The sequence below is a fragment of the Leishmania panamensis genome (assembly GCF_000755165.1).
Source record: "Leishmania panamensis strain MHOM/PA/94/PSC-1 chromosome 33 sequence".
Classification (NCBI taxonomy): domain Eukaryota; phylum Euglenozoa; class Kinetoplastea; order Trypanosomatida; family Trypanosomatidae; genus Leishmania; species Leishmania panamensis.
This window is the reverse complement of record NC_025880.1, coordinates 1,347,065-1,360,173: the sequence shown is the minus strand read 5'-3', so window position 1 is coordinate 1,360,173 and position 13,109 is coordinate 1,347,065. Positions and strand designations below refer to the sequence as shown.

The window sequence follows — 13,109 nt, the reverse complement described above, 5'->3', positions numbered from 1 at the left end:
CTCTACACTCACGTGATAGAAGTTGTCTTGATGAAGAGCGACAGTACGTGAAGGCGATCGATATGCTAGCCTTATTCTGCTGTTCGTGTTGGGAGCTCCTCCCTACTCCCGTATGATGTCACTCCGGCGAGGAGCAGCCGCGCTGAATAAGACTTCCCCTATGATGCTCTTCTTCTTGTCGTTAAGGGGGAAATGGCGCTCCGTAGCGCACACACGCGGAGACATGCAGCCAAGTGTCGGCGTTCAAGGCAAACACAGAGGAGCACGGCGATAGTCGGCAAAGAAAGGGAGAGGGCGTGGGAGAAAAGAGAAGCGCGAAGTGGGATAAAAGGCGATGCGAAAGTGGATCACATGCAGGGTGGGTGTACGTTGCACTTACGAAGTAACAGCGCTGAGGCACTGTCAGAGGCCATTTGCTAACAGCTATCATCGAGAAGTCCGAGCACGGAGTTCTTTAAGAGCCCTGTTCTCAGAGAAGACGGATCACGACATATCTGCCTTCACACTCAGAGGCACCTCCAACTACAAAGTTCTGCGGGGACACAAGCGAGAGCGGCGCATCTGTCCTCCCCCTCCTCATTGTCCGTACATATAATGCAAGAGAGCGAATGTATTTGTGCACATGTCCACTTCTATCATCAGAGGCCACCGGCGCCACCCACGTGCTGCGAGAAGAACGAGGGTGAGGGAAGAGCACCGAGGCAGTTGCCTCTCCCTCCCCCGCACGCGTGGCGCGCGGAGCTCAGGCAAGGTGAATAATACGCCGGGGATTGTGCAACAAATGGAAAAGCCAACATCTCAAAGAAAATGGAAAAATGGTCGAACGCAGACAGAATAACGGCACGCCGCTGTACTGTACAAACCATTGGTGTCCCCGTCAACCGCAGGGAGTGCAAGACCGCCGGCGCATCGATGGCTCTGAGGGAGGAGTCCCGTGTAGGAATAAAGAGGGGGCGAGGGGCAGAGAGAGAGAAAAAGAGAAAAGATGTTGATAGTCATAAATGAAGGGCGAAGAGGTGGTGGCGATGGGGGTGGTGGAAGCAGCAGAATTAGCGAATGGCAAGAGCACTGATGCTGCCAACAAAGAGAGGCGAACCGCATTGGCCCAAGGGGAGAACAAAGCCAAGCGTGCCCCTCTCTGGGCCACTCCCCCACCAAGCAGTCAAACAAGACTATCGAATGATAATAATAATAACAACAACCGTTATGAAGATGTGAGAGAGCAGGAGAGCGGGATCGATTGAGTTTGGGTGTGTGTCCATGCGCTGATTCACCGGTCTGTGTAACATGGATCGATGTACGTTGTGTACGTCAGACGAGCTCCTAACAACAACAAATCCAAAAGCGAAAAACAATAGACGAAAACCGCCCCGCCAAGAAGAGAGTGGGAAAGACGGCGCACATACGCCTACGCAGGCAAAAGTGCGCCACACAGAGACTTGTGTACGCATAAAACGCACCCATAGTGAGGGAGAGAGGCGGGAGAGGGCATCGCACACATACACACACCTGTACCTTCTCATGCTTCTCATCATCTGCTGACTCGTTAGTGCACATCCTCGAAGAGGGTGAAGAATCGAAAGAGTAACAAGAAGTGAGCACAGCGGCAGACATACACGAAGATACCCGCGCCAACATGCAGAGGGAACCGACAAGCAACACAAGTAAAGAGGGGGGAGGAGAGGTGGAAAGAGGACTGAGCAGAGAGCAACAGAAGGAGAAAATAGCGCACGCCGCGTGCGGAACAGAACAACCAAAAGACATCTCTGTACCCACGGAGAATGGCTAGCCTACTCCTCCTCGCTGCTGCGCATCCGTGCCGCATTGGTCCCCGAGACATCAGGCGCACACGCTACGCACAGGAGTGTCGAGGTGCACATCAAACCGCCCACATCGGTAGCGCGCACTCAGTGCAGCGGTGGCGTGGGGAGTTGGTGCCCGTAGACGACGCACAGCACACCTGCACGCAGTCCCGCCTTCACCGGCAAACATGGGCAGCATCCATGGAGAGACAAACACAGACAACCGCACATACACGCGCCGCAAAAGTGCCCGCCCTCAGCCTACACGCTCCATCTGACAGCTGCAGTGCCAGAATCAATGACGGATGCACGCCTGCAAATCTCGGAACGCACACTGCCTGCGCTGTTTATCCCTTATAAGTCGAGCAGCATGGCCGTGGTAGTCGCCATCAGCTCGCGCTTCATTCGAGGGAAACGCGTGCGAACCGCCTCTTCGACCGAGTCCACGTCGTCCCACAACTTCTGTAGACTCCTGCTCGGCTCCGTAGAGACGACGACAAATGGTGTCAAGTGACGAGAGCGCATCGTACCGCCTTGCAGTGGTGGTACAGGCAACGCGCTGGTGACTCTGGATCGCATTGTTGCCGTATTGCCGTGGAGGAAAGAGCAGGACGTGGGTGTAAGCATCAGCGGAGAGCAGCTGTCATGGGATAAAGTCGGTCCGTTGGAGGACAGGCCCGGTGCACTGTACGAGTCCCGCGATGCATTCTTGGCTTGGCTTCCCTGTAGAAGCACGCGAGGCACGGTCCTGGTGCCGGAGTGATGTACAGTTTGCTGAGGGGGACTGGGTGTGGGTATGCTGCTAGCGGTTGGTGCTGTGACAGGCACGGCCACCATAGGCGAATGCGTCATGCGCACGTCAAGAACTTTAATGGGCGCCGCTGAGAAAACGTTTAGGAGAGGCGGTAATGTCGTTAGCGGGAGATGGGCATGTGCGGCCCGCAGCTTGCCGTGTGCCTTGCCTTCCGCCTCGGTGTACGGCTGTAGCGCATCCAGAGGCTCATCACCTGCCGTGCTTGACCCGGGACGTGATGAAAGCCTCTCCCTGGAGCGCGTAGGACTGGTACGCTGTGCTGGCAGGCATGCAGCCTCGTCACCAAACGTTCTTGGTCCCGGACGCGACGGATACTCCTTTTTGAGTGTTGAGGTAGCACGCTGCGTGTGTTTAACCGGCGACAGTGGAGTGTAATTCACAGGCGCCTGGGAAGAGACCACGGCGACCCCAATGGGGACGGACGACGGGGAGAGGGCAGCTGGAGAAGCAGCGTTTTGTGGAGCTCGGAAACAAGGAGGGAGCGGTTGTGCCCCAGAGGACGGGCGACGCTTCACTGGCGCAGTGCTTTGGGGGGCCGTCATTAGTGGTGATCGTGTCAGTGGCACGCAGGTAATGGGAGCGGCCTTGGTAGCGACTGCCACAGCGCGGTCAGGGACGCCTAGTCCTGCGACGGCGCTGCTGCATAGTGGTGGAGAACTTTGCTGCAGCGACTGACTGAGTTCAGGTGGATGGTGCCCGGCCAGTTGAGACACAGGCGACACTGGGGCTGTCTGTTCGACAAATTCGCTGCTCTTCCACGATGGTACGTCCTCCACTGCTTCGTCACCCTCCTCGTACTCCGTTTCAGTCGATGACTCGGTCGCAGCGTCCCTCCGTGCTCCTCCCTGGCAAGTATTCGTTGGTGGCTCTTTGACCCGCGACTGCCGATCATGCCACTTGTGTTCTGCATGGGCGCTGTGGTGGTGCCGCCGCTGCGGCTGTTCCCGCCGCTGGCTCCGCTGTGACAAGAATGTCTGCGGAGGCAGCAGTGGCAGGGACTCGTTTTCGGCGCGCGTCTCCACCCTCGCGTGCTCGTTCTCCATCGCTTCTGTGAAGTCCACTAGCGAGGCTCGCGTACGAGGCACAACTGCAGTCTCGGGCAGCACTACCGAGACTGGAGGTGCCGACACACTCGCTAGCGCTGGCAAGCGCTTCAGCTCGTACTCCCTCGGCCCTTTCACCATCTCCTGTGTGCTCCTGGCAGTCGGGGAGGTTGCTTTCTCCACCTCGTCATCTAGCGAAGCGGTAACGGGATGGGACTCGAGAAGGTCAAGTGGCATCTGCAGCACAGGTTCGATGTGCGAGCGCCGGCGCTGGTTCGGCACTTCGGCGACATCGCATGTGGTGCTAAGATGGTGGGAGGCAAGCCAGTGCGTCCTCTTGGTGTGCTTGAACAGATCATGGGTCAGGATGAAGGTATCGTACACTTTCCACAATTGGAGGAAGGGGTATGCCAGGACAGTGTGCGCCACACGCTCTCGATCAACGCTGAAACAGAGTTCCGTGCTAGCTACATCGTACGCAATCGTGAGCCCATCTGGCTTCGCCGCGATGCCTGTCACCCCAACGCCGAGAGGCACAGCAGCGCCGTAGCTACCACGTAAGCACTCTAGTACTTCCCGCACAAAGGTCTCCGCAAGGAGGTCTCCATGCTCCATCAACACCTGATCCCACACTTTTCCGTCTAGCTGCACCGTATACACATCGTTTAGAACTTGATGATAGCTGGGGTGGCGCAACGTTCCGCGAAAGCGGCGGTACAACGCCCAGGCCTCAGTAAAAGGGCATTTCTGTAGCGCGTCTTCCACCACGCGCAGCGAGCTCGTGCCGTGGTTTTGGAGAAGAAACGTAAACACCGCGTCGTTGCCGTGTGGCACCGTGATTACTCTGAGCACCGAGACTGCGACAGCAGAGAAAACTGCGATGGCATCTGAGATGAGCGCCTCGCGCAGCACATCCGCGTGCTGCTCGATTACCTCCCGCCACAAGTCGCCCGTTACGTAGACAGCGTGTGAACTGATGTCTCCGCCTTTGGGCGCCACCAGCGCCGCACCAGCCGTTGGCGGACGCAGCAACGTGGTGCTGGATAAGAGCCTTTTGCGGCGCATCGCCTCCGGCTGTACATTTGCCTCTACCTGTGGTGGTGCCTGCGACGTTTCTCTCGCCACCAAGTCGTGAAGTAGTTCATTGAGCTGTGGGTAGTCGTACTCCATCAGGGCCGATGACCACTCTGCTATAAGGTGACTGTTCGGCACCCGCACCGTCGCGTCCACCGTGAGGTGGGCGGAGAGATGCAGCTCCTCCACCACATCGTCTGATGTGTTAAGCACGGCGTACGTCTCTACAAGAAATAGTGAGCGCGCAACCTCCAACTGCCCTACCAACTTCTCCTCAGTGAGCCCCGGGGTGACAAAGAAGCGACGAAGATGCACACGTGCGGGTGCACGGAGTGCGGCAGCGTCGCAGAGCTCGGAGCTGTGAAACGGCGGCCACCGCTCAAGCTCTCGCCTAAACGGCGGCGGTCTCCGTGAACCCAGCAAAGCGGCTGATGAGACAGAGAAGTCGACCTGTAGTGAACTGCCATGAGCGATGGTTGTCATCCGCAGCGCCTCAACGTCGTCCAGCGCTGCTTGCGTCACGCCATCGCCGTCGTCTGCACGCTGTCGATCCTGCAGGGCTCCAGGCAGCTCAACGTGCACTGCTGGTGCGCGCTGCGCTGGCGAAGACGCTGATGACGCAGCGAGTGGGGAAAACGCCTCCAGTTGACTGATGATCACAGCCTTCACGGAGGTGTCCAATACGTTTTCACTAGGAATGGCGCGGAAGTGCATCGTGGCCTCGGCCGCGCTACGCGTGGACGACGCGACACTTGAGCGCAGCGCACCCATGCGCGTGCGCTGCGCTTGCTGTTCGTCAAAATCCAACATGTGGCGCAGCCGCAACACGAAGGGATCCTGCTTCATGATGGATGAAAAGACAGAGGAGGTGGCGGAGTCGGTGGTGCTCGTCTCAGTCTTCTGAGCGAGGCTGGACGACTGCAGCGGCATACCCAGTGCAATCATCCCCTCGTCGTGGAGCTTGTTGGCGCATGTAATCACGTTTTCCATCGCTGTCGTGGGCACGCCACACCAAGTATGCACGTCTTCCTGCAAGGTGCCCTGGTGAAGAAGCGGGCGCTCCGCCAGCAGCGTCTGCCATTTCTTCCCTGCCACGAGGGAGAGACATGTTCCTTTCGTGCTGTCCGAATCAGCCTTCTCCACCTCTAATTCCATTGCCAATCCAGTGTCCCCGTTAGGGGGCAGAGTTTCGTTCGACTCCTGACCGCCGATGCCGCGAGTTATCAGCTCAGCGGATGCATTTATCTCAAGGCTGCTACACCGTTTCTGGTCGGACCGTTGGCGATCTTCGGTCATGTGTCGCGACGAGGTCACCGATATCTCCGCCGACGGTGCCGCACGTGCCTGCTTCACGACAGCGGTGCGCAGGAGTGGTACAGTCGGTTCATGTGGCCGACTGAATGACCCCCCCTCTTCGTTATTCTGCACTGTTTGTCTGGTTTTGTCGTTTCGAAGGAATGTCGCGCTCTCCTCTTCACGAGAATAAATGCGAGAGGCGAGCGACTCCTGCCCGACGGCTTCCGGGTGCTGCGCCGAGTGCCGTGGTGTGGGCAGCAAGGGTTGAGGCAGACAGGGAGGCAGCAGAACCTTGCCCACCTGAGCGGCGGGGCACACAAGTGTAGTTTTGGTCACCGTTGTGCACGGCGTGAGTTGCTCGGAAGAGTGCTCGGTCGACGCGGGCAAGGCCTGTGCCACTCGCTCACGCACATCCGTTACCAAAGAGACGCCCTCTGCTGCTGGGCACACCCGCGGCGGCAGCTGCACCGTCTGTGTCGCGAAGTTCGCGCGAGGTGCACCGGTCTCTTGTGTTTTTGGTGTGGAGAAAGTTGTGGAAAGCAACGGCTGCGCCGAATTTGTCTCCCCCAGGTGCGAGACCTCGGCTGACGTATTCACCCGTCTCGGTGCAATCGCAGACGCAACTGAGGGAGTCCTTTTGGCCTCCATCGTCTCAGTGATGCGGCTCTGCAGTGACGCCACCGGCGGTGTGTGGCGTGATATCGCCGCCACAGAACTTACTGCGGCGTTACCTGCGTTCACGCCCTCCTCAGAATAGTTCCCGCTGAGGCTGGCACCGCTTCCAGCAACGAATCTGTAGACAGTGTCGGTAGTGCTTACACTGTACCGTTCGCTACCTGCGTACGTAGAGCCGCTCAGCACAGCACCCTCAGGCTGCGGCCACGATTGCCGCACCTTTTCTATGAACGGTGAGGCGGAGCGCACAGGAAACTCCCACTGTGGTGCGGCCGCGGTCATGACTTTTGCCTCGGTGTGTGCCGTCGTCATCATACTCCCCTCCGCCCGCTCCGACGCTGGCGTGTGCTGCGGCGTTGAAGCGCAGCGCTTCATAGCATTCGGCACCGTGGCGGTCACGGGTACGAGGTCAGTCGCGTAGGCTCGAATAACGTCCCACGTTTCAGCAAACGGGCAGCGATCCATTGCCCTCTCAGCATTGAGCGCCATGTGCGCACCGTTTGCGTCTTCGCAGCACAGGAGAAGCTCAACGTAGAGGCCGGATGGCTGAACCGCCCACGACTGGACTTGCACGTTGTTTACATTCGATGCAGCGCACATAGCGTCCCGGCGGAGCGCCAGCCGCAGCTGTGATGGTGCCGCATTGATGAGTCGCTGCAGCTCACCGGAGTCCTCAGCCAAAAACAGCAAAGGCACCCTCAGCAGCAGCAGCCGGCGCACCTCCGACGTCGCGCCACTGGCAGTGATGTCTGGCAGCGACGCTTTTGTAAGCGAGGTCGCTGGCGCCTGGTGTTTGAGCAGCACTGCCGGCAGAGGCAGTGATGGCGTTGTCGTCGGCTGCAGTGTACTCGCAGCCTCACCCAGCGCGGCATGCGCTGTAGCAGTGCCGGCGCTAGTGGTGACCTCATACAACGGCGTTGGCCACAGCACCGACCGAGGTAGTGTCGGCAGCACCTCGCGCGAAAGGAAAAACGACACGACGTTGTACACCTCCCACGTCTGTGCGAAGAAGCTGCATGACAGAGTGGTAGAGATCTGCGACTGCAAACCGGAAGGTTGCCTTACAGTCAGGATAACCTCGATCTCCACCTCGGAAGCATGCAGACTAGCGATCTCCACCGCTTCATCAGGAAGCAAGACAGATTCAACATCTTGCCTCAGGGCGCGGGTGAGTAGGTGGCGGTGACGGCGGAGAACAAAAGACCAGAGAGCGCCCGGAAGCACCACCCGAAAGCGGCGCCACTCCCCAGTCGAAGAAATTCCTGTGCTCACAACTCCTTTAGCGTTTTCTGACCCGCGTATCGCTTGCTCCTCGCTGGCCAATCGAGTGGAGGTGGCCAGCGGTGGTACCGTGCGCATGGGTGACCTCCAGCAGGCGGCGGCGACAGGAAGCTCTGAATGCGGAGGCAGTGGTGGCGCAGAAGAGACTGCTGGTCGAGTGGGGTAAGTGACGTAGAAATCGATCAGAAGATCGTCCCGGGAGAGCTTCTCGTACTCTATTAGGAGCTTCTGCGCAAAGGCAAAGGAAGCCGGTGTAGCGGCACCTGGCTCCGGCGCCACTACAGGTGAAGGGCGACTGCGAAGTGGCTGCTGCAGAAGTTTAACCGCCTCTACCAGCGCTGAAATCAGCGAAGAGTGCGCTGCGCCAGCGTCTCTCGTACCTACGGAGGCTGTAAATGTCTGCTCGTCACTGTACGGGTGATGCACTGCCGCAGTCTCTGCTACCCCTCCCAAAGCCGCCCCATACGCTTGGTGGGTGCGTGCCCACATCGTGGGAACAAAGTGGGGACGAGGCCACTTGACGTTTCCAATCACCGAGGCAGCACTTTTGGCGTTACCACTTGCACTGTCGGGCAACAGGGATATATGCGGTGACAGCTGCAGAACCGGCTCGAGCTCACTGGTTAGAGAAGCGGCGCCGACTGCAGCAGATTGGGATGCTGCCTCTTCCGCTGTCTCGATGAAGCCGCACCGCTCTGTCAACGACTGCCACCGTTGCGCAGAAGTGCCAGACCAGGCGACGACAGCAGCCTGCGTCGAGTGTGCAGAAGCGTGGTCGCGAATAATGCCTTTCATCGTTGGTACCTTCGACCGAAGTCTCCGTAGTGCACCATTCCGTTCGGGATCGACTACCTGGTCGAGGTACGTACCGGGGCCCGCATTCTTGGCGGTGTATGCCCGTGGTGGGCCAGACTGACACACGTATAGGTGCGCCATGTACATTCCTACAATCTGGCGAGGGGCAGTCCGCGGGAAGGTGCGGGGAAGCAGGCGAGATGGTATGAACGTTGCGATGGAAACTAGCGCGCCAACAAAACGCAGGTGCCCCTTGGCGGCGAGACTGTCCACAGAAAGTGTGCAAAATAAGGACAGGAACAGTGGGCCGCAAGCCCAAGGCGGGGGAAAGAAGACGGGGTGAGGCGTCGCCCACAGCCTTGGTAGAAGTGCAAGCGCAAAACCCAGGGGGAAAAGAGATGTGTAATCACAAGAACAGGCACTCACACATGCGATGAATGTAAGCGTGGAAAACATGAGAGGCGGACGCATAGAAGATGAATATTCGCGCGCGCGCGTGTGTGTACGTACAGGAAGAAGGGAGAGGAGAAGGAAAGGGTAAAGCGAGGGGCGAGGGAAGTAAGAGAGAGAGGGCTGTCATCGAGGGCACTTAGTCTGTCATTTGGAGACTCAAGGAGAGGGCCAAAGCAACGTGGGGTATACGTGTTGCTCCATGAGAGTAATCAGATTCACCTCATCACTAGACCGGAGCGAAGAAGCAGGAAAGACGCGAAAAGGCCTCCTACCATCTTATTCGAACATTGTCTTCGGGCGCCTTTAGTAGAGATGGTTGGCTGTTGCCTCTGGAGCTCACGTCTGCAGAAGCCAAAGCGAAGAAGAGCAGACGACTGCGGGCGTCTATCCGGGGCGTCTGCTCTAACAGTTCCATATACATGCGCACGTCCGCTTGTGCACAATTCAGTCAAGGGCACGTGAGGGGTGGGGAGGGGAAAAGGGGGCGGTGGGTGGGAGTGGAATGTTTTCAACAACGAGAAGAAGAGCACAGAAAAGGCAACACGCACGTGGAGAGGCACACAGGGAAGGAAGGGTCCAAACAGAAAACAGTGAAAATTAGCAAGAAGAATGAACGAAGCATCGAAGACAAGAAGAGAAGTGTGCACACTCCTCCTTCCTTCTACTGCACAGACACACGATCACACAGGCGTGAACACTCCGTGAAGCAAGAACGGGAAAGGTGTGTGTGTGTATGTGTGTGTGTGTGGTGGATGAACGTAGAGGGGACGAGATAATCCAGAAAAGAAAAATAGGAGCTCTACGGAGGTCAGATGAGGAGGGGTGTTTGTGAAGGAGAGAGAGAAGGGGGGAGGAAAGGGGGTTAGGGAAAAGAGAGGGGATGGAAGCAAAACACATCCAGAGAGACCCACACGCACATTCAACATACATCAAGAGAGAATGGTGAGAACAAGAAAACCACACAACACAGAGAAAGCAAATCAATGACGAAGGATTAGAAGTCATGCACAGGCAGACCGCCCGCTCCAGCGCACACGCTCACGCACACACGCACACGCCATCACGAGAAAAAAGTCACGATGAAAACGGAAAGAAGTAAAAGAAGAAAAAAACACGTGGAGGCACACGCAACCACGGAAAGAGGCGAAAGACACAAGCGAGCGCGGCGGACGTCGGCTCCCCAGAGAGAGTCGAAGAATGGCACCACGCAACATCCTCGCGTAGAGAGTACACCAACTAGGAGGGGAATCAACAAAGCGTAGTGGTCTGGAAGATGGAGAAGCACAACAGCATAACAACACATGCTGACAAAATACGCTTGATATACTCCTGTCCACCCTCCATGAGTGGCGCAGTAGATACAGTCTTACCTGCGTGCGTGCGTGTGCGTGTGTGTGTGTGTGTGTGGGTGTGGGTGTAGGTGAGTTCCTGCACATTACTACTCCAGCGGATGGCCAAGCCCATTCTTAGTGTGTTGGAGATTTGGTCGCACCCTTGTATAGCGAACCGGAATGTGTGGCAGAAAGCCACGTGGCACGCTTGTATTGGCACCGGTAGAGTGCGATGATCTGCTGCAGTTAAGAGAGCGGCGCATCTCTCGATCAAGTTGCTCTTGACGTTCCTGGTACTTGCGCTTGCGTTGTTTGTGTGACAGCTCGCTCTCCAGTTCGCGTAGATTGACGCGACGCTGAAGATGCCGCGTAGTGTTGCTAAAAGAGTGCTGTCGCGGCGGGTGCGGAATGTGGCTGCTGTTGGTGCTAGGGTACCAAGGCGGACGGGGGGTCATCTGTGCGCCGTGTGTGATAGATGTACCACCTCTATGTTGCACGCTCGACGACTGGGAAGTTTTCATTTCAGAGCTAGCATGTGAAGTGAACCGACGTGCCAGCTGTGGAATCGGCGGTGTTCGCGGTGACCGGCGGATTGCTAGGTAGTTGTCCTCCATGAGCGTGGTGTGGACGGCATCGCCACTGGAACTACAGTGACTGTGCACAGACTGTGTTTGCCAGTCACCACTTTCGCCCAGCTGTAGGAACTCTTGTTGGGGAGAGAAAGATCCTCGGCAGTTCGGACAGAAGCCTCCCGTTGCTGAAACAGAGCTGGTTTGCTGCGCCCACGGTCGGCCAGACAAGGAAGATGAGGTGTGGTGGGAGGCTGGACTTCGCTTCATTACGCACGGAACGACGCGCTGCAGCTCATCCATCTCGTTCAGATTTCCGTAGAGGTCCCAAACGCGCTGATAGTTGAAGAGCTCGAGCTTGGCATCGACAACTTGCTCTGAGTCTGTTACCGAGTGGGTAACGTAGAAGGCCACTACAATGTCATCGGCTACAGCGTAGTCGGCGATCCTCACCACTTGGGGGGTTATATTCAGAGCAGTCGCCGTGTCAGCTGCAAATGCGTCCTTAAAGCGAGCCATATCGCGACCCAGGACATCCTTCCACTTACTTCCAACAAAACCAACGCGGTGGTATGTCGTGACACCAATGCACGTCTCTTCCTGTGCCCCTGACGGGGCGTACTTGTAGTACAGCGCCCATACATCAGCGTAGGGAGCGCTACGGAGTAGAAAGTCGATGTTCTTGCTCAGCAGCGTGCTTGGGTGGGTGACGCGAAAGGTGACGATGGTGTCACCAGTGTCCTCGTTGCACTGCACCTTATCCACCGAGTCCGGCGCATAGCCGAGCTTCTCGCCAGTGTCCCTCACGAATGCGGCCACGAAGTCGTCCTTATGTGTCTTCAAAATTACGGTCCACCAATGCCCCACAAAGCCAACACGGTGCTTGGTGCTCACCGTCTCGGGAACATTCGAGCCCTGCACCTCCTTTACCAGTGGCGCCGGACCCGTACACCCGCGCAACTTCATGGATGGCTCACCAACATTGATCTTCTCGAGACACACAGGAAAGGGAAGGTCGCTCGTCGAGGTCTGTTTCTCACTCAGAGGAAGAGCTTCGTGCACAGTAGATGCCACAAAAAGTGTCTCAAGCTCCACAGACGCAATCATCGGTGCAGAGTGAGTTTGAGCACATGAAGACAACACGCTCCTCGACGCCTCTTGAGACACCACCGGTAGGCGTTGCGGCGTTCGTCTGCCAGAGACTGTCAAGAGCAACTCCGTATCGGCAGGAGCTACTAGACGCTTCGATACTGAGCTGGCAGGGCGTGAGCTCTGCCGGATGGTCGTCAGAGCCTCTCCCTCAAAAAAGTGACCAGCCGCCGTGTCGGGCGTCTCTGGGTATTGCGCCCACGTCAGCGGAAAATGGTACGCCCGCAGCTTTTCATCCGCCTCGGCAGTCGTCAGCAAATCGCAAGAATGCACAACAGCAAAAGTACCCACCAAACTACCCGCTACGAGCTCGAGGTGTTGCACATCCTCCGATGCAACATCAAGTGAGTTTGCCACATCAAGTCGAAAAGCTTCCGCAAGTAACGGACTAGAAATCACCATAACCCAATACAGTCCCTCGAGCTTCACCCTATGCCGCGTGATACCCCTAAAGTAGGAACACTCGGCAACGGACACCGAAACGGACAACGACGAAGAAGAACCCCGTAAAACAACTCTTGGAGAACTTATGAGGACGTCGCCAGATAATCCATCAGCCTCCAGAAAAAAAATAACATCATCACCATCCGCACGAAAACACTCTCCCATAGCGTCACCTTTAGAGACTACACGACTCTCCACCGTCCCGTCCCGACGCAGCACAGCCGGCTCCGCGGTGCGCTGCGACAGCTCGTGCTCCGCAGGCACGTCGCTCGCGACCACCATGGGGGCCTCCTTCAACGTCACAGCACGGGGGGCCAGCGTCTCTTCCGGCGCAGCGACGTGCTGGTACAGCGCCCACGTGCGGGTGAAGGGGGAGCGGGCGA

At 57.4% G+C, this 13,109-nt stretch overlaps 2 protein-coding genes across 2 annotated transcripts; both read right to left on the bottom strand.

The window, feature by feature from the left end:
- Window positions 1-2,156: 2,156 nt before the first annotated feature.
- LPMP_333200 (hypothetical protein) lies at window positions 2,157-8,927 on the bottom strand (the record flags this gene model as incomplete). The annotated part of the gene is made up of 1 exon (XM_010704107.1): window positions 2,157-8,927. The coding sequence occupies one exon, from the start codon at window positions 8,925-8,927 to the stop codon at window positions 2,157-2,159; it is 6,771 nt and encodes a 2,256-aa protein (XP_010702409.1).
- Window positions 8,928-10,671: 1,744 nt separating this feature from the next.
- LPMP_333190 (hypothetical protein) lies at window positions 10,672-13,109 on the bottom strand (the record flags this gene model as incomplete). The annotated part of the gene is made up of 1 exon (XM_010704106.1): window positions 10,672-13,109. A coding segment is annotated over one exon (2,438 nt), but the record flags the coding sequence as incomplete, so codon positions are not given.